This window comes from Miniopterus schreibersii (genome assembly GCF_964146895.1).
Source record: "Miniopterus schreibersii genome assembly, chromosome: 5".
Taxonomy (NCBI): Eukaryota; Metazoa; Chordata; class Mammalia; order Chiroptera; family Miniopteridae; genus Miniopterus; species Miniopterus schreibersii.
In genome coordinates, this window is record NC_138106.1 from 42,393,537 (window position 1) to 42,419,700 (window position 26,164).

Genomic DNA, 26,164 nt, shown 5'->3' on the forward strand with positions numbered 1-26,164 from the left:
ACAGGGGACAAGGTAACGAATGATTTTGAAAATAAACCATAGGGCTTTTGTTGCCTACTGCTGTAATTCAAGAATCCAGACAGGAGGGGGAACAGAGCTCATCGGGACATGAGCTGGTGGCTTTTAGAGAGAAGCTTACCCACAAAACCATGTGGAGGTCCTCCCTGCGGAGGAAGCAGGAGGAGGGAGGCGGGGGTTGGACTGGCCACCGGGGGACCGGCTGTACCAGACCCCAAACTCCCAAGAGGAGGCCATGTGCGTGTACAGGACCAGGTGGGCATGGGCGGGCCACGAAACTGCAGAAGGGGTGGTGCCTCTTTGGGGGAGTTTGTTCTTTAACCAAGGCAATCTCAGTGACCTCACCTTCACTGCTCCCATCCCCTTTTATGCCTCACTAATTTGAGGAGGAAAACAAAACACTTCATTTCTCCAGTACTCACTTTTGGAAGCAAGCTGTTGAAGTGCTGAAATAGCACTTGGTATGATTTCCCACTCATTGCAAAATGATAACAGCTCCCCTGTTCTCCAGGAGGCACTGAACTGTTTCCAATGTTAATGTAGGTTTCCTAAAATCAAAAAGCATCATTTCCACGTGGGCTCTGGGCTCCTGAAGGACCCCTCTGCTTCCCTATGTTTCCCGGAAGGAAGGATATTCATGCCCCATAACCACGTGAGGACCAGCAAACACGTAATGTGTAATTTGCCCATGGAACTTATGTGAAGAAGACACTCAGAATGTCTCCCAAAATAACGAGTGAACATGCCATACTGTAACACCATGATGCTCTGGATCCTACCCTGGGAGACAACATGTGTGATGTCATTGTGCCGAGGAAATCATTCGAGGCACCAGGCATTGATTCCAAGAAGAACAGGGACATTCTTACCTCCCCCTCCTTCTCCCCGTCATGCAACCTTTTATTCCCTAAGATCGCTTAGGAGTCATTCCTTCAAAAATCATTTTACAGTCTTCACTGTAAAATAAGCACACGCTTATCAGAGCATAACTTCTCTCAGCCCCTGCCCTCTCCCCACCCCGGAAGGGCTTCTTCCTGTCTTTCACCTGTCAGTGTGCCCCGTCACTGTGTTCCTGCCCCACAGGAGAGCATCCGATGGATGCCTACGCACTCCTCATGTCAATAGGTGATGATGGCTTTTCATGCGACATTCTCAGAGGGCCTAACATTTGCATAGGTCTCTAAAATTCAAATAGCATAAAAGGTGAGAAAATGTTATTCATTAGAGGAGTTCATCTTAGGGACTGTGCTTGGAAGAAAAAATAGTTTTATGTGCCAAATTGGAAGGCAAAGTGCATCCCCTTCCAACCCTCATTGTGAACCAGCCAACAAAAGGCATGCTCTGAAGCTTTCCACCTGAGGCAAGGACAGGATTGCTTTTGCTTTACTAGAATGTGGGGAGAGAGAGTGTGGTGATGGGGAGCCAGAGAGGAGGAAAGCCTGAGGCTGTGATGTGACTTCTCCCAGCAACGACCAAAATGTCAGTGAAGGTATTAAATTCACAAATGGGTAGTGTGAGTGGACTATTTGTTAAAAATTAGTGAGGACCTGAGTTTCACCATACAGTGAAATTGAGGCCACATAAATTGATGTAGAACTCTGCTGATGGAGAAGAGAGAGCTGTCATCTTTCACAGCCCATGCAGTGGGGTTTGGGCTAAGTGAAGACGCCTCTTCACAGGGTAGGGCAGGACCACCCTGTGCAGTTTGTATACTGAACAAAGGCCTACTCAGCACTTAACAATCCAAAGGGCTGGTCGGCCAACAGAAGAGAACATCTTTGTAATTTATCCCCGCCAGGCCCACCTCTTTGAATTCCCATGAAAAAAGAGGTGGTCCACATCGTGATGGACTGTCAGGAGCAACCATTCCCTTCCCATGAAAAAGCCATCCTGTCACAAGTACACAGGGCCCTTACTCTCAAGAGAAGTTGACACCTGTTAACTGCATGTCACAGGTACAGCACAATCTAAATGCCCATGACCTGGGTGGAAACAAACAGACCTGAATTTGATATCCTGCTCTGCAACTTGCCAGTTGTATGTCTTGGACAAGTGTGCCTCCCTAGGCCTCAGTTTTCTCACTTGTAAAATGAATAGTTTGTCCAACTGTATAGGGTAACTGTGAGGATTAATGGGAATTATGGATATAAAGGTGGTTTTCAACCACAACTGAATGTTGGAAACAACAGGAGGAAGGGCTGATGCCAGCTCCCGGCCCAGAGGTTCTGATCTGATTGATAAAGCCTCGGCGTTGGAAGCTTAATCATCTTCCAAGTCACTTCTATGTCCAGCCAGAACTGAGAAGTGCCAGTGGAAATGCTAAATGCTTAGCAAAATGTAAAGCTCTAGACAGATGTGAAGATTATTACTGTGATGACTTGAGATGCCAAGAGAAGGCTGCCTAGGGCCAGCATTGTATCAGCTCAGGCCACAGAGGGGCCTTTTAACATTTGCTCACATTCTTCCCAGGTCCATTCTCTTGGTTCTCTACCAGCTTCCAGGTCACAAAGGCAGGAACAAACTCTTCTGGTTCGTTGGCTTCGACCAGGATCACTTGGCTCCCTTGAGGGACCATTTCAGAGTTCTTTGCAACAGTAATGGCTGTTTGCAGGTTGTCACCTAGATGACAAAGAAAACCAGTTTGCTTTATGTATATACCTCTCAGCAATCAGAATTGAGCTCCCCCTCTCCTGAGTGTCCATACTACTTTGTTGGTGTTCTTTGGGGGCATTTATTGCTTTCTGCTTTATTTTATAATCATTTATCTTCCCTTCTGCTTCAGTCTGTCTGCCCTAGTGGTCAACTGCTATGCCTGCATTTCCCTCCCACGGTAGTTAGCATCCTGGTATCCTGAACATTGCATATTTCCAAAACATGCACAAATGAATAAATAAATGTTGGTCATTTTATGGCTAATCCTCAGGAGACTGACAGCTCTTAGTGGTGAAAGTAATCTGATGGCATAATACCGTCCTTGGGCTCTGGATTCCAGTTAAGCAGAGAAAAGAACACAGTGCTGGACCATGCTTGGATTTGGTCATCACGTGCCTTGCCTGTCTCCACTGCCCTGAAGGACAGTCCAGCCGAGGCTCACACCCTTTACAAGGAGGTCTTTTTAGGGTTATTGATGAAAATACATCCGTTCTTGTGTTTAAACCTTTACTGTAAGCTTCTTAGCAGTGTGCTGCTAATCGTGGGTAGGAAGAGTGGGCATTAGAAAAGGAAAATAAGATACGCTTACTGCCTCCAAAACTCATGGTGGTGTTGGGGGAGGTACAAATTTTTCCAGGTAACTATACCACGGGGTAACAAACTGGACAGCAAATCATCTTTCCTTCTGCCTCAGTCATGTGAACTCACTCAGCTCACATGGTATTTTTCTTATGTCTGGGAGACACTCAGCTTATCAGGCCTCCAGAAATACATACCGGTAATCATCACAGTCCTGATGCGGGCCTCTCTCAGTTCCTTCAAGACTGGTTTGGTTTCCTTTTTCAAGCAATTCTCCATTATGAGAAGTCCCAGAAATGTTAACTCTGATTCCACCTTCTCTCTTTGGATCCAAGAGAAAGTCAATATTAAAGCTTATTTATATAGTCTCAAGAGTTGGATTTATTTCTTCTTTTTAAAATTTCTAAGTTTTATCAATGTAATATATGCTCATGTTTAATAAATCAAAAAGAACCCAAAGCTTACAATGAAAACCAGAAGACCAGGTCTTCACACTACCCTCTACTTCTCAGAGGCAGCAATCACTTTTATATCTTGTAGCTGCTTCTAGTTTTCAACTTTATTTTTTAAAACAATGTGCTTATCTTCCAACTCTTCTGTTGGTTTTAAATATATTGTTAATCATTTATATTTTTCATTTCCAAGACCTTTTTCGAACTTAATAAAATTTCAATTCATTACACATTTATTAAGTACATACAGCACACAGGATAGTCTAGGAATAGCTGAATATGCTGTCATTCATTTCAGCTTCTATCTGTAACCTCCAGTAGATACATGATATCAGCCAAGGGTCTGAATAGTTTTCAGAATTTGAAATTGGAGCCTTGGAAATATAATTCAAAGTTGGATGGGAACTTATCTCTGTAGTAGAGTCTAAGTTGCTTCATCCTTCATTTAAAAGCCCATTTACTAAATAACCACTTTATTTTAGATCTTATATTAGGCACTTTGGTGAATACTCAGATAAACAGATATAAATCCTGCCTTAGTGATCTCAGAAAACATCATGAAAGAAAATGTGCCTTAACACAGAACTTGTTAAAATCCCATCATTTAACTTCATGAATTTCCATTATGAATTGGATTAATATTTTCTCATTAACTAGAACTAAAAGAAAGATCCAAAAATCTTCTCACTAATTTATTTTGGTTTCATCTCTATTTTAGAACTCTTCGCCTTGTTCGCAGGCACTTTGGCCTCTTGTGGCTCAGCATTTCTAGCCGAGTCCTGCATCCAGGCCCTTGCTCCCCCGATTCCTATTGCCTGCAATGCTTTTCCTCAGGTATCTGCATGCCTTCCTCCCTTACTTTACTCAGATCTCTGTTCAGAGGACTTTCCTGACTATCCCAGGTGAAATGGCGTATGCTGTCATTTCTTAAAATCCTCTCAAGCTGCTTTATTTTATCCTTGAGTGCATTTATCACTACTTGACAATATTGTATAGATATGTTTTATTATCTGTTTCCCCCATTAGCATTTAAGCTGATGAGGGCAAGGATTTTATTTTATTCACATCTGAATCCTCAGAGTCTCAAAGAGCATCTCACAGTCAAGCTCAACAGAACTTTGCTCAACCAATGAAAGGGGAAATCTTGGTAAAATATAGGATGTCTCCCCCAAAAAGTATATACACACTTTGAATAATTATAAAGGCAGTGTTTATTAAAATACATTTCATTTTCAAAATTGAGCTATCAGCTGTTAAAGTATGTACACATTTTGGAGGGACACCCTGTATTTCTTCTGTTTTTTAGCTTGGGTTTATTTATTTTTTCCTAAGTCATCGCATAAAACTCTTTTACTTCCTTTTCTGATGGCAGTTTTTTAGAACTTTTTTATTTTCTAATTGGAAAACTTTGCTAAATATATTTTGATTCTAAAAAATATCAAAATCCTATTCCTTTACCCTGTTTGAAAATAGTAACTAAATTCCAAGAAGCACAATAGGCTCCTGATATTCTCTTAGGAAATTTGAGATGGCTAGAAATCTAGCACATTTTATCCTCAGTTTTTCATTTTGGTATATTTAGAATAAAATCTATCTCACTAGTGGCTTTTAAATAAGAACATCACAGCTGCATTTGTCTGTGGCAGCTGGGTGGCGGCTACATTCCATGTCAAGCTACATAAATCTTCTCTTCACACATGATCTTAATGTACGTTATTAAAATTTGTGTCTTGAAAAATTACAAAATCTTGTGTGTGATGGGTCTCCATGCTTGCTCAAGAATAACTAATACCTTGAATGTTAAATCTGAAAATGCCATTCCTATATTTCAAAATGAGCTTTGTGATTCTATTTAGAAGATTAAAATGTCATGGCTAAAAGGCTCCTTAGAGACAATCCAATCCTACATTTTATAGATAGGGGAAAGTGGCACTATAAGAAAGGGGCAATGATTACTGATTATATTAGAGTAGGTGGAGTTAAGTTGTAAATATTAATGTTGAACCAAAAATATCCATTTCTTTTTCAAGGGAGCTAATTTTACATAAAAGTATCTCTTTATCAGTCACACAAAGTCAAAGACAAGTGATGCATAGATAATTCATTATTTGGTTTTTCACAGTATTTCTCTACTTCTTTGTCATAGACAATTAAAAACAGCCTTTAAAAATTTAGAAACATTGAAGAAAAAATAATCTACAGATTATCCTCTAATGAAGACCATTCATCCCCTCAGTGTAATTAAGGACACTGAATTCTCTTTCATGCAAGGAACTCAGTTTGCACTCACCACCTCTCCAGATCTGAGGGAGGTGTATTACTGAGTCCTAAAAGAAGTCAAATGTAAAGGATTCTGTACAACTGTCAAGGTGCCAACTGTCTTCTTCCCTCAATCCCTTTGTATGTAGGTCCCTCAAATCAGTGATCCACATGTTCCAAGGTTGAAGAAAGGTTGGTCACTTTTGGTGGGATGATGGAATTCAGGGCAAAGAGAACTCGCTAGCATCTGGGAGTCAGAAAATCTCAGCCCCCATCCTTATTCTGCCACTAACCAACACTGTGACCTAATCAAGTCCTCCCAGTGTGACTCACAGTTAGCCATCTCTGAATTAGGGGGCTGAATGAGATTGATTCTTCATCTCTAAGAGCTTTCTTAATGATTTCAGCTATCCATCCATCCATCCATCCATCCATCCATCCATCCATCCATCCATCCATCTCCTTCATTCACACAGAGCTGATTTCTGAGTTTCTTACCTGGATAAACTCTCCACTTCTGAAAGCTTCCCCATGCTCAAGGCCTTATGAGCAAGGGCAATGACACGGAAGCCTTGCATTGTGTAATTCCTCAGCTCTTGTGGGAAATTCTTGGGCACTGCCAGGAGAGAAAAGAAGGGTAAATGAAAGGTCACACTGAAGGTCATCCAACTCCTAAGCAAGACTCTGGGATGGAGTCACTATACCTTGTTTAATTTTTCACTCCATAAAAATGCTTTAATTAAAAAACCACAGCTTCAGTTAAAGGCCACAAACAACTTCATAGAGTGTTCTTATTACTCTGACAGAAATGAATGGCAAAGATGTTCTGGTCATCAACTGGGTATCAAATACACTGGCTGGGTTCAGTAAAGACAGACCTCAGGACTATGTCTACCTGGACGAAATGAGGGAAATATTGACTCTCTAGATCAAGGGTCAGAGAACTACAAGCCAAATTTGGCCCATTGTTTGTTTTTGTAAATAAAGTTTTATTGGAACACAGTCATGCCCATTTATTTCGTTGTCTGTGGCTGCTTTTGGGCTACAATGGCAGGGTTGAGCAGTTGAAACAGATACCAAGTGGCCCACAAAGCCTAAGTCATTTATTACCTGGCTTTACTCAAAAATATTTGTTGATCCCTGCTTTAGATAATGGATGACACAATGCCAACATTTGTGTATTTTGACATGGTAATCATTACTAATGTTAGTATACTTACATAATCTTTATGGTTTATAGTATGCCTAAAAAGCTAATAGAAAAAAAGCATAGTATAATGGGAGGTGTGGTGGCTTAGGTAGCAAAACACCTGACTTCTAGTCTCCAGTCTACTACCAACTAGCTCTCTGATCTTGGGCATGTTAAGGTTCTTTTCTGCACCTCGATTTTACAATATATAAAAGGAAGGGGTTGTGGCTTTCTATATGCCCATTCAGCTCAGACTTTCTGTTATTCTAAAATAATCTTTGGAGGTGGGGATCTAATTTCAAGGAAGCTCCTACCTCTCTATTTCTTAAGTACAGGGGGGAGGGGGGATCACTGACAATGTTATTAGCACATGTCAAGGACCAGAGTTTAGAGCAATAGGAAGAATTGGAAGGGTTACCAGAAGAAGAGGTGGCAAGTGACTCCAAACCTGATGGAGCAGGGGCAATAGTTACCGGTTAAAATGTCAAAAAGATACTTATATCTGTGTGGCAGAAAGAAACAAAACAGCAAAGTATAAGCCATCAATCTGTAAAGGATAGAGTTAATGGGAGCTTGAAGATTAAAGTCAGAGAAAAGGGGGCACTTCTAAGATACAAAAGACTCCAAGTTGAGACAGAAGTTAAAGCAATCATTTGCCAAATCAAAAATTCTGCACGCAAGTTGATGGATATGAGCAATCATAAGGAGAATACAGAAGAAAATCAAAAGAAAAAGGCCTATTTTATCCAAATGAACTCATCTGAATGCAACAGCATTCTTATAAATCTGGGCTGCTGCTTAGAGGGTGCATATGTTTATAAGACTAGGAAACAATACAAATCAGCTCAAAATCTTGCCCAGAAAGATGAAATTATTGTGAAAATGAGCAGTCTAATTTATTCTAATCACTGTTTTTTTCTAAGAGATTTATCTTTTCTATGTTCTTCTTCTACCAGTGTCTTTGAGGCCCCTTAAGTGGTGCCAGCTCCCCAGGAAATGATGGAGCACCCCTTCTCTAGAATTGGTCTCGTGTCCCAACCTATCCCTTTGGTTCCCTCTTCCGAGTGCTCCTCACTGTCGCCCACCCTGGTTTTCTGAGCCCCGTGTAGCTTTCTATTCTGGCTCCTGACGCTCACTTTACATCTCCTTCCCTGATACCCCATTGTGGTTGGGCTTCCTGGCTGGACCACAGCTGGGTATTTACTCTCTGCCTCTTTGCCTTGAAATTATCATGTCTGCCTCATCAGATCTACCTGTCCCACTTCCCTCCCACTGGGAAAACAACCACCTCCACATTTACTGAGTTAGGCTTGTTTGCTTTCTGTGTTAGGACTTTTAAAATACTGTCTCTCCTGAAAGAGAACTGTGTCAGTTAGTACCTGTTTCAGATCTGCAGAACTTGGCTAGCATCTCCGGTGCGCCTTTCATGTAGACATGGAAGTGGTCCTCCCCTGCCAGCTGAGCGACCACAGACATCCTCTGCAGGCCCGAGGAGAAAGGAAACTGGCGCAAGATGGTGATGGCTTCCACGGGACTCTGAGAGTAGACCCAGAAAGGGGCGTTTAAGAACCTTTTAAGTGAGATTTAGCAGATGCACACCAACAAACAGGGCTTCCTCTGCAATGAGCTCAGGGACATCATGAAATGGTGCACTTGTCATAACATGGGTATTTTTCTGGCTGCCTCTAAGGAGATTCCTTTATCAAGCTGTCTGGTCTGCAAGGCCTTTTCCTGTGGCTGCCTAGAGAAATCCTCCTCATCTCCCAGGTCAAGCTCACAGGTCGCCCCTCCTTGGTGTTGCTTCTCTCTCCCAGAATCAGTATTCACTCCCGCCTCTGGACTCCTGCAGAGCTGTCTTCGGCCTTTATTATAGCACTTGGAACATTGTGTTACACTTATTTGTACCTCTATTGATTTTTCTACCAGCCCACGTGCTCCTCCAACACAGAGCCCGACATGTCTAGCTTTGAAATCACTCTATCCCTTAGCACCTAGCACAGTGCTCTGGCCTATACAGGTGTTCAGAGAGTGCTGAGTACATTGATGGATAGATTCAGGAATCAAAGAATGTGCAAACCAACTCTGGGCACTGTTAGGATAAGGCAAAATAATAGGAATATAAAAATGTGTGGAATTCAGGGGAGTTTCATCAGTTTTAAGGGGAAAGAACTATATGATTTAAAGAAACAAATCATACCCGACTGGCTTTCGGTCCTGGTTTTATTATTATGTTTGAGTCTGACATCCTAAATTTGCAGTAGTCTGCTTTGCAATCTTCCATTATCTGTTTTGAAATACAAACATTCATAAGATTCCTTAGGGGAAAATAATAAGAAAGAAATTTCTCTCATTTGCATAGCACTTTAATCTTTTCAAAGCCCTTTTCACATATTTTCTCTTCTAGGCCAATTATCTTAATACTGCCATTGTCAGATTTCTGTTGTGTTGATTTACATTAAAGGATCTTATTGTTGAATGTCAAAGGGCCAGAAATATTGTGACTGCATTTTAAGGAGTAATTGACAGAAGAAGTGCAAGCTACAGGCCAATGGCTCTTCCTAAGTGGTATGTCTAGTAATTGAAGGGAGGCTTAAGTGGAGATTTACTCTCTAATAGAGCTGAGCACATTAGCTCTCAGATGAGTTAGGACTGAGTCTTGAGATAAACATGAGACTATGTCTGGTGCTATATCTATGCTTCTCGCCTAATTGGTTAGCTAGAGAGTTAGCAAGTTAGCTGGCAGCAAATTAGAAAGCATATTTTTAAAAGGTTTGTATTTTTTGGATATTATAACAGTATAAGCCATACCATTTAAGAAACTAATATTAACCTAAAATATAGGAAAAGCAATCAGATATACACATAGTAGAGGTCAGAAAATAGGGAACAACAGCTGGTCTTTGTCACTTATTTAACCTTAGAAATATCACTTCATTTTTACAGATCTCAGTTTCTTCTAAAAAACACTCTAACATCCCTTCTAGTGCTAAAATTCTTAGTTTATAAGGACTTTTTCCTTCCCCCTTATGTTTAGTGAAAGGCTTCTAACTACCAAGAGATGTTTAACTCAAGGCTGCTTCTCACCCAGCTTTAAACCCGATGAATAATAATCTTGCTCTTTTATGCTTTGTTTGGGGTGGATATAACTGTTCTTAAAGGCTGTTCTTACAGAGCTCATACTAGAGGTTTATGCTCCCACACAAGAGCCTAACTCATCTGTCATTTGTGCAGATAGTCAACCCGCTTCTGATGGAAAAGGGAGAACTACCGGAACCAGGATCAAAGTCACATATAGTAACACGTGCCAACTCTAGTGACGCTGGTAAGACATTGCTTGTAATAATTACCCTGCTTCCCCCTAAGATCCAGGAAAGTGAGCACTGTTTTGTCTTCATGTCAAAAATTTCTCCAAAACAAATGCTCTAGTTATAACTTACTGATATCAGAAAGTTCCCTGTTTATCAGGCTTCTTCTTTTATTACTTTGGCCTCTAGAAAGCTGCAATTTTCCTACTATACAGCTTTAAATTAACCTTTTTGTGAGATGTTCTTCATGTCCCTACCATCATTGTTCCCTTTTCTTTACAACCCTGTTTAAATGCTGTCCTGTATTTGATGTATCATTTTAAGTAGATTTAGAACATTTTGGGGGGAGGACAGGAGAATGCAAGTAACTAATTCATTCATTCATTAATCCCCTCCGTGTGTTGGGCCCTTTTAGGCTCCCAGTCTCAATGCTCACCGTAAGTCCCTGAGGGAAGCTTTGTTATTTCAAATGCACTGATGAGGTACAGACTCAGAGTCTCAATTCTGAATTTGGGGTCCACATCTAGAGAGTGGTGGAGTTGAGAGATCTTCCCATCTTGTCACAACAGCTGCCCAGATGGGTTTTTAACCTTCAACTGGCATTCACACTCAGCTCAGAAAATTGAACCATTTGGACTGAGAGCCCTCCAGTTTGGTGTGTAACTTGTGCTGTCTAATACGGTAGCTACCAAACACTTGTAGCTATTTAAACTTAAATTTAAATTGAAGTAAATAAAATAAAGCATTTAATTCCTCAGTGGCATAGCCACATTTCAAATGCTCATTAGCCACATGTGATAAGTTGTTACAATATTGGACATCACTGCTTTAGTCTACTGTTTCTTCAAGGAAGTTTTAGAGAATTTTTTCTCCAAAACATGTTTTGGCCTCTCAATAAGGTTTCTGTGATCAAATAGATTTGGGAAATGCGGCATTTCATAGTCTCTCTTGAATATTCACAATGTACCACAGTATATTAAAGAAATCTTGCAGTCAAAATGATTTAACTTTGTCTAAATAGCACTTCCCAAATTCATCCGATCATGGAACCCTGTTTCTTGTGGGGCTCATTAACAGAGTTCTTTGGCACAGAGCTTGGGAAATTCAGGTAGGATCAGGCTTCATTTGTGCATTATCATGAATCTTTTCTGGGTTTCAAACAAAGTTAGAAAAGCTTTAGCATTCCCAGTAAGGATTTCTTCAAGTTTTCCTCATTCAGTTGAAGCAATACACTATTACCTTACCCAGGCAGTGCCCTCAAACATCTTGAGATCCAGAGGGTCTCCCTGGATGGTACCATCCAGAAGGATCAGAGAGTGGCAGCTGGCCATGGCGGCACACAGTGGGCCCCAGGGCAAAGCCTTGCCCGAGGCAAAGCTGTGGACTTCCTGAAAACTGGTAGAGATGATTGATAAGTTAAGGTCTTCAACAAAATTATTTTGCATCTGTGCTCCTTAAATCTTACTAACATAGAGCTTCAATAATACCTAACCCCTATGCTGAAAACCTTTAATAGCTCCCTGTGTCCTATATGAAAATGTCCAAACTCCTGAGCCTGGTATTCAAGGCCCTGTCTGCTCCAGTTCCATGTTATCTTACAGATTCTACTCTTACTAGTGTACTCAATGCACAATTTTTCCAGAGTCAAGTTAAACTTCTTGCTATTTCTATACTTGTGTAGGTATTTCCCTGCCCTTGAGCGCTTGGAGAGTTTGCAGGTATCAGCTCACTGGGCTTCCTCATTTTCCAACTGGAGTGTTCTGCCTACAGATTACTCTTCATAAAACTCTCTTTTGAGATGGATGTGAATTTCCTTTTCAACAGTTTACCCAACTGGTCAGCCAATGCTGGAATTTCAGCATATAGAATCAGAGGGACTTTCATCAGGGTGCTTGCAGCCAACCCACATGATGGTAGAATCGAGCAAGGGAAAGCACCTTGTAAGGCTCAAAGTTGATTCCTGCAAACTTCCCAGAGCTGGCCCTAGAAAGGCCACACACTCCAGGCAAAAAGTCTTTAAGCTGATGAGGTAGCGGGGATGAAAAGGATGCCTCCTTGCTGTCCTAGTGCCAGCTTTTAGCTCATGTCTCTAAAGATTGTAGCCATATACCCTTCAAAACCTACTTTAAATGCTGTCTCCTTCAGGTGATTTTCCTCAATCCACTAATTTTTAAAATTAATTTCTACCTTTTATCCACTATGCGATTATAAAAACCACGACTGTGTATTACATCAAGCAATTGTTACTTCTCTATTCTGATATTTGTGCCTTAATGTTAACTCTTTTCACAGCCTGTGTTGTCGACTGAAGGTGTGCACATTTGCACCTTTTTATCCCACGAGAACATGACCTCTAAGGGAAGAGATGGAGCTCTTCTTTTCTGGATTCCCCACCACACTTGCTGTCCAGGAAGTCCTTGCAGTTTTGAACTAAGCACAGTCTTGATTTCACTCTTTGCTTCTCTGTTTCAGTCATTCAGCTTCTTAATCATTGACCTCCTTCTATTCCGTTTTTCATGGGGAGTCTGAAGGCCTACATTCCCTGTCTGATTCTGAAATTAGAACTCATTTAATTTTTAAAAATTAGAATCACTGGGAGCTGGTTCCAACCAATCATTATACATATTTTATGTGACATTGATCCTTCAACACTGGAAGGATGGATTGGAGTAGCTCCAAGGTAGCCTGACCAATCACACATTCTTTCTTCACAAAGGTGCCTACCAATTGTTAGCAGTGGGGACAGTCCCCCAGAGGTCCAGCCCATCTTCTGTAAGAGTGCCAGTCTGGAAAAAAAAAAAATTGTTATTAGCATAAGATTTAGAGCTTTTAATTATATCATGACTCACATAAAAACCAAGTTCCCAAGAAATTAAAATAGACCTAGTTGTCCAAAGCCTTCTCTTTATAAGCATCAAATATTAAATCAGAGAAGAGCACCTGAAAGAAAGGTTCAGCAGGTGACAAATGATTCCCAAAAGACCATGTTGATAATTAGATGATTCTAATTACTGACCATTACAACAAAGTGGAAGTGATTTGTTTTTGTTTGTTAATGTTTTAACTTGTTAAATGAGAGAGACTGGGTGTGTGGATATCTAATAAGAACCAGCTTTGACTCTTAGTTGGCACATGTTATCTTTCTGAAGCAGAGCTCAGAATTTTCTTCTTTTGTTTTAAGACAATTTAGTTCACAGGCTGCCATCTGGGTCCACACAATTTTTAAAAACACGGGCGACATGGTGACTTTCCAGTTTGGTAATAAAATGTCATTAAAGGGCTTTGAGAATAAAAAGAGCAACAGAGGGCTAAACAAACGTTAATTAATGTCCATGAATGGGCTTATTGTTAATGTAACAGAGAATTCAAAAGAGAACTGAGTACGATCATAGCACTTTTAATTTGCTCATTGTTGCACAGTCCGTCACTAGCTACAGATCCCAATGTCTTCAGTAGGTAGGCTAACAGCCTTGGCCTGCTCAACACCATTCAGAGTAAGGAGCTGGGACTGCAGTGTCAACACTAGGAGGCAGAGCAGAGCACTACGAGTGTTGGGGGATAATACCCTGTTTCAACACTGACGCCAGGCCTCTAACAATACTTTTTAAAGGTCATCTCAGTATAAGACTCTGAATTTTCTAGCTTTCTACTAAATGACATCTTCCATCATTACAGACCATCCCATCAGCATAGTGCTTTACAGTGAAATGCTTGCAGTTCTTACAACTGAGTAAATAGGGCAGAGACAGTCTCAGGCTACAGGTGAACGGAGCAACCTCGGGGCACAACGGCCTGGAAACTGGAGAGGAAGAACCAGCGTTCAGTGGTCTAGAGTCTTCTACTAGACAACAAATGTAAAGTGAATTCGGCAAAGCATGTGGAAGGACAAAGCCCAAGCTGACTTCTGAAGAACTAAGGCATCTTTGTTGTAGTAATTCATTTGGACTTTAGAGAAAGCTAACGTGCTCGTGTGAGTTAGCCCTTGAAGAACAACATGAAAAGCTATTTGCTTCCTTTCCCTCCTACATTTTATAGGAAACCCTATCTGCTTGTTTCTAAATCCCCTTGAGTTGTACCATTCCAAAAAGACGTAGCAACTCAGTCCAAATGGAGATGTTTTCCTGGTGATTAGATTATGTTTTTAAGCATCAATATTTTGAACATGAAAACAGAGATGGCAGGGCAGCAAACAGAAATGGGACCATGTTATCTATCTGCGTAAAAATGACCATTATACAATAAAACTGACCAGAGAATAGAAAGAAACCTAAATTGTAGTTGTGGTTCTGAAGATAATAAAATAGATAAAGAAAAATTCTTAGCATAAATCCTAGCCCAGGCTTGGGCTGAATTAAATAGAAAAGACAGAACCTGTTTTAGAGAACTTACAACAAACCAACGTCCGCTCAAGATGTACATGGGAATAAATGTACTCAGAAGCTCACTGGTAAATATCTTCCAAATTGAAACAGCACTAGATGGAAATTCAATAATTCAATTAATTGTAGAGTGCTTTATTCCTACATCACGATGGCAGAGCTTTATAATGTGAAAACAAGAAACTTAAAGATAATTGCAGCTCAATCTTCTTATCTCAAAAGTCACGCAGAAAATGAGTATCAAATTCAAGATTAGGTTGCTCATTTTGCTGATCCCCAATCAAGATTTCTTTGCACTATAACATGCCATCATGCCACCAAGAGTTTGGCCAAGCTTGCTGAGGAGTGGTCCCTGACACAGACTAGCAGAGGAGCACAGGAGGATGGGGAGGGAAAGCTTTACATGGAATGTAAGACAAACACCCTGTGTAAAATTAGCTCTCAAAATAGCCAAATATAATGAACATATTTTATAAATCTTCCTCCTATATTCTAGATACTAGTGAGGCCATTGGGTAAGTAATAGGAATCCCTATCAGAAAATATCCAAAGGGCTGTTATCCGGCCCTGAATCGAAAAGAAAGCTACTGTTAAGTTAACCCTACTGGTTCCCCATTGGTGACACTAGAGGACTTTCTTTGCCAAAGCAAATAAAAAAGAATAGGACTAAAGCAGTCTGATGAATTTCAGAGGGAAGGTGAGGGTGGGGAGTGGGAGGTGGGGAGATTAATCAAAGAACTTATATGCATATATGTATGACCTATGGACACAGACAATAGTGTGGAGAAGGCATGGGGGAGTGAGAGGGGGTGGGATGGCAGGTGGAGGGGATCAATGGGGGGAAAAGAGGGAGACATCTGTAATACTTTCAATAATAAAGATAAATTAAAAAAAAAAAAAGAATAGAATGATCTAAGAGCTATGCCACTTCCAACTAAGGATGAAGACTTGTCAAGTCTGCACATGGTGTCTCTCCAGTTTGTCCACTACTCTCCATTCCTGCCCCAATTTTGGTCTAGGGCAATGAGTGAGCTCTTCAGTTGCCCCCAGATAGCCTCCTGCTTCAGCCCTATCTCCCTTCTATCCCTTCTTACCAGTTCTCCCACTGTAATGACTAAAACACACCTATTGAAATGTCACTGGTCTTCTTAAAGAATGAGAAGGGCTCCCATTCCCTTCATGACAATGCCCCACTCCTTCATTTGGCACATCAGACCCTGAGCAATTGGGCTTCTCCTCTCCAGCTACATTCCCTACCGATAGCCCACATTCCAGCCACACCCCAATGAACCTGATCCCCCCATGCTCCAGGCCCTCACATTCCTGTGCTTCTGAGCTGCTTGGCTCTGAGCCTAGGACCCATTCTGTCTAACAACCAAAGCCAAGCTCAGAGGTGGCCTCCCACCTGTGGCAGGTAACTGCACCTCGATTCTTTGTTTGTACTTGTATTAAGCACGCATCTCACTGCATTGTCGTTATCTGCATTTCCATTTACCTGCTTCCTTAGCTGGACCATGAACTTCTCAAGAGCTAGGAACATGTCATTAATGGGGCTCTTTGCCAATGTGGGTTAATTAAAAAGTGGCCAAGCCTTTATGGATTATTCAAATGCAAATGAACTGAAGCCCTGGAAGGAAGAAGCCAGGAGCATTGCATAAGAGCAGTGAAGCTGGCCTGCCTGAGCTGAGGGCACCAACTGAGCGTCAGGCAGCTGACACTGAAGTCCCTCCAGGTCCCCTATAGGAGAAAGGAGTGGTCTCAGGACCTGTTCAGCATGTCCCATCTGAACTTACTCCTCCTTTGCCACCTTTCCAAGGCCCTAAGCACGGAGACAACCTTCCCTTGTCCTGAGTCGTGATAACCTGGGGAACAAAGGAGAAAAGATAGGCCAGAGAGCATGAGTGGGGCCATTGTCCACTCCTGCCCTCTCCTTAGAAGAAGAAGATCAGGAGAAGCGAATATGTTCACTTAAGCTCAGGATGAAGCACTGCAGGGAACCGACATGCCCCTCATATTTTTGCTCTAAAACAGCCAGTCCCTCCTAGAAGTTATTACAGTAAGAGATTGTTTTGAAACCCAAAATAGAAACAAAAAATATTAAATTTCACAGGACTAAATTCATGATGTGATGACTAATCCACTTCCTCTGGACTCAGTAACACAGGCTTCTAGAACAGCCATTTTCAACCTTTTTCATCTCATAGCACACGGGAGCTAATTACTAAAATTCTGCGGCACACCAAAACATATTTTTTGCCGATCTCACACACAAAAAATAATAGGTATAATTTTGATTCATTACATCAGACGGCTATTGTGTTGGCTGCTGTCATTTTTTCTTTGGACAGTCTAAGGGAAAGAGGACCCGGCCCTGACTGAACAGCAGGCAGTGCATGTTTAAACATCCTCGAGGCCCGGCTGGTGTGTGGCCACTCGGGATCGCGAGCTCACTCGAGCCCACTGTGCGGCCTTCTCGGGCCTCAGTGCTCCCATCTGGGAGATGAGGGCACCGGACTGCACATCCGAGGCCCTTCCCAGCTGTGCTGTGCCCTGAAACCATTGGCCTCCAACCCGGAAAGTTAGGCTCATACTTTGTCAAAGCACACGAGGTTTATTTGCCCGCACATATTGATTCTCTGTGGGGAGATACAGAAGATTTTCTTTTTCTTCAGCCTCTTCTGTGCATACACGACGCCTGTGGTCAGGGCAGCTGGCAGCACCGGGGGGACAGTCACGGTGAGGAGGATCAGGGCCATGGTTGCGGTTTCTCTTGGGGAGACCTGAAGAGGGGAGGGACATCTGGGTTAGCCCAGCAGAGCAGGCCGGCCCCCTTCCTGGCACCATCTCCTGCAACACCACAGGAGCTCTAGAAACTCAGAGTATTCCCAGCGAGTGAGCTCTCTCTGTGGGGCCGAGTGTTCTCTTGGCTGTGCCTGATGAATGAACAAATTGTCTCCCACTGCACCACAAAGGAGGCTCTGGTCCTGACCCCACATCCTCCGTGCCCTTTCCTGGCTTGGTTTCTCTCCACTTAGCATTCCTTCCGCTAAGAGTGTGCATCCGTTCTTGGCCTACCCACACACCCTCTGGACTTCCAGGGCTCTGGGACTAGCCTTGAGTTGTAACATTTTGCACAGTGACTTGACTCTTGGATTATAAATCTCTCTCCCCCTGTAGCCTACCGACTCCTTGGGCGCAGCAGCTGTGGCTTGGCCATGTTGAATTTATCTTGTCCATCTCTAGACAGAGAGCTTAGCACAGTTCCTGACACCGAGGAGGTGCTCAGCATCACAATGAATGAACGGCAACTTGATGAAGACTATGATCAAGATTCTGCCAAGACCTCAGCAAATATTATCTGCTACAGGGAAGCCAATAATAAAAATAGCTTGTTCTCACTGGACACACACTCTGGCACAGGCACTGTGTTAGGCTACACACATTACTTAATTACTCCACAATAACCTCATGATGTAAATACCATTATTTTTCCTTAAGCACTTAATAAAAGAGGAAACCAAGGCTTAAAAAAATTAAAAACTTTAACAAGGACACATGCAAGTTAAATGGTGAGGATCTGAGCTCTAGTCTGTCCTACTCCAAGGCACAAATGCGTAACCAATGTGTTTTACTATCAAGCCAATTCTCAAGGAGCCAAGGTTCCAGGCAGGTCTGAAGAAGGGCTGATAAGGGCAGGGCCAAGATCAAATCACAGAGTGGCTTGTTTCATTTTTCACATACCCTAGGTTTTTATGAAGTTAACCATAATTTTGGCCATAAGGTCTTCTTTTGAGTACTGAAATCACAGATTCAATTTCAGTAGCCATGGCTGCTAGATACATCTTTGGTCCAATCTCAGTTTATTGTGAAATCCATCATTCCCTGCTCTTCCCTTCCCCAGCCACAGAGGAGTTTTGACCCTAAGGACTCAGCCCTGCCTAATCCTGAGCTGGTGAAGAGAGAAGCAGCCAACAGCTCCACAGGTTTTGACCCACACGAAGATAGGGTCTGCGAATAGCTTTGTTGCTTTGGTGCATATTGGATGTTGAGTCCTGCTTAAGAAACCTTCCTTCCCCATCACTGCCAGGACCTCCTGGTCCACAGGACAGGGCTTTTTGCTTATTTTTCTGCTGAACACTCCTGCTCCCCAGATGAAACTGGTACATTGCCTGGAAGTTCACCCCCTCTGGCTTTGATAGTCTGCCTTGCTCTTTCAGGGTCCATTCTATTCATGCCAATATGACCTGGCCTCCTCTAGATGTGCAACCTGGGGACTTATTTCATATTGAAATGACCATTCAGAGATCAAGTGAGAGCATGAACATCACCTAGAAATTCTTATAACTGTGTCTTTGCCCATCAATATTCACCCCTCTCCATCCCAACACACACACAGAATGTGCTTGATGCTACCAGTTGGGGCATTGTAATTAGACCACCCACACTCAGTTTCATACCCACGTTAGAATCCTTATTTCTTTTCTTCTTCCCTGTGAGCCCACACTGCTACCATCTCAGCATGTCTCACAGAAAAGACAGCACGGCTCACAAGAGAATCAGGCCCTCAGGACCAGAAAAGCCTGAGAGGTCAACTGTGACAACCTTTCCCTCTCCAGTCATCACAAGTATTAAGAGCGTGACCTCCAAATGAAACAGACACCCTGAAGCTTAAAAGGAAGTGGGACTCCATGCACCATGCAGCTCTGTAAAAATAGACATTGTATTTCATTTCAGAACCTAAAAAAAACACACAGGGGCAACTCACTGACTGTATGGTATGTTGGGTATGCCCTGGACAATGTATACACTCAAATATGTCAACACTCACAAATAATCCAGACTTTTAGGCATGGCACTCAAGATCTCCTTCAATCGGATCTACTTCTATCTTGTTAGACTTAATCTCTTAATTGCTTGCTGGTGCCAGAGGAGCTGTGTGCATTTCTTCTTGGTGTTTGCTCACTCAAATTAGTATGCCCTGCCTGATCTCTGCTCTGATTAACTAACCCTCCCCATCGCATCAGGCTTAAGAAACATGTATTTCCTCTGAGGCTCTTTGGCTTGGGTATCACCAATGCCACACATCAGTAACCTCTCATTCCCATCCAAGTGGTGAAAGGAGCTGTGAACTTTGCAACTTTTTACATTTGCACCGTCCAATATAATTTTTACTAACCACATATGGCTATTTAAATTTAAATTATTTAAATAATTGAATTAATTAATTTAAAATAATTGATGAAAATAAAATAAAATTGAAAATTCACTTCCTCAGTTACACTAGCTATACTTCAAGTGCTCAATAAGCATGCACAGTTAAGGGCTACCAAACTGGAGAGTGTCCATATTGCGTAGAGTATTTCCATCATCTAAGCAAGCTCTACTGGACAGCATTGATTCACAGAATAATGGGACTCAGAGGTAACCTAATTTAACCCTTTGAGTTGGGTCCAACTCCTTGAGAAAACTATGCTATTAAAAAGCCTTACCCCCAGTACTTACTCCATGGTACATGTACACACCAAGGGCATAGAAAAAACCCACAACTCCAAGGAAGGCCAGGAACACTATGAACTTGAAGGCATCACTGTATAGTTTGAAGTTCAGAGGCCGGGGGTAAAGGATGGATCTCACCAAGTCCCCTTTGGCTGTATTGTAACCTGCAATACAGGTGGATAATCACAGGTGGAGTAAGGCCCTTTTATACAGTTTCCTGAAAACCAGAAGTGGTTTGCATTGAATTAGGGGTTGGTTAGAGGGTCATTTGAATATGGAATGAAAAGAGCATTGCTGTGATGTAACAGTGTATTTACATTTATTCTTCTCACAATTTACAGGAAACAGTAAGTAGCATTCCCTCAGCCCAACTCAGTTTCTGTTTCTCTGGGAGTCGATGCTTCAGGGGCTCACACTGGAGCTCCCCACTCACACGTGGGCTTGGGGAAAGAAGGAAGCTGACGAATGTGGTGGCCAGAGAAGACGAGCTTCCCAAAGAAGAAGACTTTAAAGCACAAATGTGTCGAAACTAATAGAAAATTAAGAGCAGAGGAAGGCACAAGGCAAGCAAGTTCTTGAATATATATGTCTCTGATCATGTCATTTCAGTTTTATGCTCCAAAACCTTCCAGGACACCAATTTTTTTTTAGAATAAAGATCACATTTCTAGGCTTGGCATTTAATGTCCCTTTAAAGCTGTTCTACTCTTCCTTGCTCAACGTCTGTCTTAACCATCACTGGTCCCAGAAGACCCCTGTGCTTTACTTCCTTTGTGTTTTGCAGACACAAATTAACATGTTTTTCCAGTTCTCTGATGTGATCGGCTAAATCCTTCCTATCCTATCAGGCTTGGTTCAAAATGCCATTTCATCGAATAATGCCATTTCAGAGTTCTGTTTTTATACTTCATATCAGAAATATTCTCTGCTTTTTGGAGTCCCTGTAACACTTGGTATATGGCCCCCATCACTGCTCTGTGTTTTAGTTAGGTATCAATCCATCTGTCCCCCCGCACCACACCATAAATCTTCTTTAAGGGCAAGGAGTACCTCATGATTTTTTTCTGTAGCCCTCAGTGTAGCCAATAGCACTTGGTAGATATTCATTAAGATCTAAGTTATTAATATCTAAGGTTGACTACTATATATTCTAGATATGAGTCAGTATCATATGTATGAAATTTGCCTTAATCCCACTACTTGACGAACATCTGGTCTCCTGAAGCATGGCTTGGCAGGCTTAGTAGAAAAGAAGCAGAATTTCCTCTAACCTGTCACCATAGCATTTTATAAGCTCAGATCATGTGGTTTCCATGATCTCCACCCATTAGTTTCTGCGTATCAGCAGGCTGAGAGATGTTCTCTTGCCCACTGACTACTTTAAACAAAACTTAATGTTTTTAATTTGAAAAAAATCAGGTATAACAATTGAATCTTAGCTTAAACTAAGGCAGAGAGATATCAAAGTGCAAGGTGTGTTTTAGGTCTGTGACTAGGTCAGGTGGAAGAAACACAGCTCAGGGGTGACCACCAGAGCGGGGACAGGTCATAGAAGGTGTCAGCTATGTGATGTCATGTGAAAGGCTGGGACTAATTTTAACAATCTTGAAAAATCCTTGAGCATAATGTGTGTAAACTGCTTCAAGTTATGTTTTATAGATGTGGCTTGGTGATAGATTGAGGAATAGGTTAGAGAAAGGTTGAACGAAATTCAAGCAAAAGTACTTGAGGTGAAGGTTGAAAGGGAACAGTCGAAAGCATGTTTCTGTTGTAATAGTTCAGACAGGATATGGTGAAGCCCTGGACACAATGGGGGTGAAGGAGAGGGAGACAGGACTCAGGAGGTGTTTGTGAAGTGGGCAGGATGTGGTGCCCTATCTAGTAGGGGAGAAAGCGAGGAGTTACGATGATATGAAGACACTAGCCAGACGGTGATGTCAACAGAAAGAAGTGATGGGGAGGGTGAGTTCACGTTCAGATGCCTTGACTTGGAAGTGTGTGTGGGGAACCTGGGTGGAGATGTCCAGCAGGGACCTTGACATAACAGCCCAGCAAGCAACTCTGAAAGAAAAATGCCCTCACGTGATAGTGGTTGAAACTGTTTTCTCGGTGCTCAGAGTGGGCAGAGAGAAGAGAAGAAGCTCTTGGACACAAGGAAAAGCAAGGACGCGTTTTTGCCTTTGAGGACATGCACTTTATCCCTGTGTTTGCTGCACCATCTACAAGGGCTTTAGCAAGAAGCATTCGTTGGACAATGGTGGCAGCTCAGAATAATAAGGGCCTGCTTGGGAACAAGTGTGGCTGTTATTTCCAGAATGTGGCAAACTCCGTAATCACAAACAAGCTTTCCCCCAATCCAGCCCCCCCACCTTCAATCAAAGACTAAGTTTATGAGAGTGGAACTGACTAACCTGTTTGCAAAACGACTGCTCTCACTGGGCCCTGCGCAGAGGGCTTGACTTGGATCACTTCCGTGCCACAGAAAAGCACGTGTTTCCGATAGTCCCCCGAGCTGTGGGATTTCCAGGGCATGGTATTCTCCGTATGGGGCAATGGCGTCTTTGTGACAGGTATACTTTCTCCTAAAGAAGATTGCATTTGGATTCGGTGTGAGCTCTAGTTATTTAGAGCTGGTGCTCGACAGTTTCAAGAAAGTACACAAGCCACAGCTAGCCCGTCTGAATGCCCATCCACTGAGTCAGATGACTGTTCTTAGGGATGCTGGCGATGCAAGGTGTGGGACACTGGATTATATTTGCTAAGTGGCTCACAGAACTCAGGCAAACACATACTTACATTTATCAGCATATTAAAGAATATGATAAAGGATACAGATGAACGGCCAGGTGAAGACACACAGGGTAAGGTATGGAGGGTCCCTAGTGCAGGAGTTGGGGTGCATTACCCTCCCACAAGTGGATGTGTTCACCCACTTGGAAGCTCTCTGAACCCTGTACCATTGGGATTGTATGGAGGTTTCCTTGCATAGACGTAATCAATTATCAACTCCATTTCCAGCCACTCTCCCTTCTCTAGAGGATGGGGGTGGATGGCTGAAAATTCCAAGCTTCTAATTATGACTTGGTCTTTCTGGTCCATCCAGGAGCTCACCCAGGGTCACCTCATTGGAACAAAAGACGCTCCTAGTGCTCTTAACACTTAGGAAATTATCACGAGGAGCTTTTTAGGAGCTTTGTAGGAGGGTGATGCACCCCACTTCCAGATGAAGCCTATCCAAGACCCCTTTTATCGTCTCATTTTTTTTCTGAAAACTCCTTAGGCTTTCCAATTGTCATTACTAATAAACTTCAAACATTTTTGCTGGATTGTCACAGCCACCACAATCTGAGCCTCACTGGCTGTTGTTCCCTACCCCAGCTCCAGCTAAACCAGGCCACTTGCACATCCTGTCATGACTGACTCCCATCCTTTGCCAGTACCATTCCTCTCCTTTCTGATGGCTGTGGAATGGGATATTTAAGATACAAGGCAAATTAGCTCAGAGTTCAAAAAGATACATTTCAGAGACAAAATAAAAATGTTAATAATACTTCCTGGCTGTCAGATTTAAAAAGCACTAGAATGAATTTAAATTCCATTAGTCTTTTGCTAAATGTTTAATTAACAAGAAAGCATGTCTTATTTCTAATTTGAGAATACTATTATATTGATTTATAGTTATCCAAATTTAGGTTCTGTCTCTCCTTCTATGTAATAACTGAGGGCAAGGACTGTGACATGTATAACTTTTTATATTCTTCATTTTCCCTACTGGTATGTAACAGGTTCAAAATACATATTTTTGCTGAATGCTTAGACTGATAAAAAAAACAATTACCCAGGTTTTTCTATGATTGGTTTTTCAAAACTAGTTTTCCACCATGGTGCATTTAATACATCCGAAGGTGCAAGAAGCAGTAAAATGTTTAATATTGGTCTTGCATATTCTTCAGGAAATTCCTTTATCCAAGCACTATCCGTAAGTCCTTTCCTTTAGAACAGTTATGATATCCACTCATCGTGTGGATTTGTCAGTTGCATTCTAAATGGCTTTGTAAAAGGGATAGAATCTGACAAATCTCCAAATTGCTGTGTCACATTGTTTTAAAATCAGCCTTTGCAAAGGCAGATACTTATAGAATCACAAGTGTTTTTCTGCCTTTGGATCATAGAAAATTAATCCACAATTTATAATTAGACTAATATTAATGAGTAGATTCTGCACACACAACCAACTTTATTGGAAACAGGCAGGAAGCTATTCAGTCACCAGAGATGGCAGTCATTGGACGTAGTGTTCCACAGATAAGGTTCAACTCAGACCATTTTACACAGAGACGATGATTTTCAAGTCTCTCTTACCCTGTTCACATATCAATAAGGAGTCTCGCACTTGGGTTTTCTTGGAATCCCAAGAAAGAATGGATCTTCCTACAAAAGTTTGGAGGCCTGAGTAGAGGGTTTCATCATGAATTTTAGAGTCTACTTAAGAGTAAGAACAAAGGCTTCCTGTACCCCATGCTTTTCTTCTGCTACTTTTCTAGCTAAATAAAAACCCCTGGACTGGCAGTGGAGAGAAAATCCAAAGGAATCTTAGATATTGTGTGTCCCTGGGAGCAGGGTCCTGCACCAAAGTAGGGTATGGGAGCTTTCTAGGAGTCTGTGGAAACTGAGAGCCAAAGGCACCTGGGTCCACCTCCTTTTCCAGGTAAAAGGCCTGGGACGTTCCCCAAGCCCAGATTGAAATGGGGACACCAGAAAGAAGGGCTGCCCTAGACTAGAGCCCCCTCCACGATGCCTTGCACCACATCAGGCAGCCAGGCTAGAATCTGGAGCACCTCAAACCGATGGGGATAACTGTCTGACTTATACCAGACTCTTCACACTGCACACCTCCAAGAGTGGCAAAATTTGGAGCCAAAATAAAAATTAAATGTAGTTATAAAATAAAGTGAAGTTTCTTGCATATTTGAGCTTCATGAAATAAGATGATGCTAAGGAGATGGGGGGGAGGAAGGTCTTACAACAGGCATGTGCTATAGATGGGAATGTCGGGTTGAGAGACAAAGATGAGGCACACAGAAACTACAGCAGCAGCTCTGCTCGCCTCAGCACCCTCCCCCTCACTCCCAGGGTCCCTCACGACTGGGAGCAAATGCCACCTCCAATTCTAATTCGCTCACTTGCTAGCTGAGCAGCCCTGATCTCTTTTCACTTCAATGCCCTCATCTGTAAATTGGGTATTATAATAGCTCTTAGCCTAATTTGTTTTATACCACAATGAAGTGAGATATAAAAGTTATTTATAAAATATAAACTGCTCTATAGGTGCTAGGAGTATTTGCTGTTCTTGTTTTTACATATATAAAGACTTCTATATATGTAAAGGTCTATTTTGCAAATAGAGAAAAGATACCTGAGTCACATTTGTGGACAAATGCTCTAGGAATACACTTTCAGTTTCAGGAATTTAACCCTAATCTGTTTGTTCAATCAGCATCCTTTCCACAAATAAGCACATGAGTGGAAGGATCTATGTAGCCTGTGTAAGCAAGGATTTAGAGGATGGTGGTGCTTAGAGCTTCTTGAAGAAATGAATGAGAAGTATTTCTGTGTTATGTGTCTGTCTGTGAAATTGACTTTTACCAGTATTTAGATTACATAGATATTAACTCTAGTGACTTTATTTTCCCAGAAACAGACCCTAGAAAAAGCCGTTTACCACTGAAGGTCACTTTAGGCCAGTTTTGCACATCTGTGGAAAGAGAGTCTTGTTTACCATTTCTGCTTCTCTGAGACTCTCTGAGTGTTTCTCAGAATCAAGGCAGGAACTGT

The 26,164-nt window shown here is 42.0% G+C and overlaps 1 protein-coding gene across 1 annotated transcript in view; it reads right to left on the reverse strand.

The window, feature by feature from the left end:
- The window catches only part of ATP13A5 (ATPase 13A5), a gene marked incomplete at both ends in the record, with an annotated part of 83,121 nt that overhangs the window by 28,878 nt on the left and 28,079 nt on the right, over positions 1-26,164 (reverse strand). Inside the window, 11 exons of the mRNA XM_081137650.1 lie at positions 441-566; positions 2,477-2,637; positions 3,447-3,571; positions 6,459-6,576; positions 8,529-8,685; positions 9,347-9,433; positions 11,699-11,849; positions 13,179-13,240; positions 17,425-17,613; positions 20,336-20,493; positions 22,741-22,911. Coding sequence (XP_080993776.1) covers positions 441-566; positions 2,477-2,637; positions 3,447-3,571; positions 6,459-6,576; positions 8,529-8,685; positions 9,347-9,433; positions 11,699-11,849; positions 13,179-13,240; positions 17,425-17,613; positions 20,336-20,493; positions 22,741-22,911 — 1,505 coding nt within the window. The remainder of the gene's footprint in view (positions 1-440; positions 567-2,476; positions 2,638-3,446; positions 3,572-6,458; positions 6,577-8,528; positions 8,686-9,346; positions 9,434-11,698; positions 11,850-13,178; positions 13,241-17,424; positions 17,614-20,335; positions 20,494-22,740; positions 22,912-26,164) is intronic.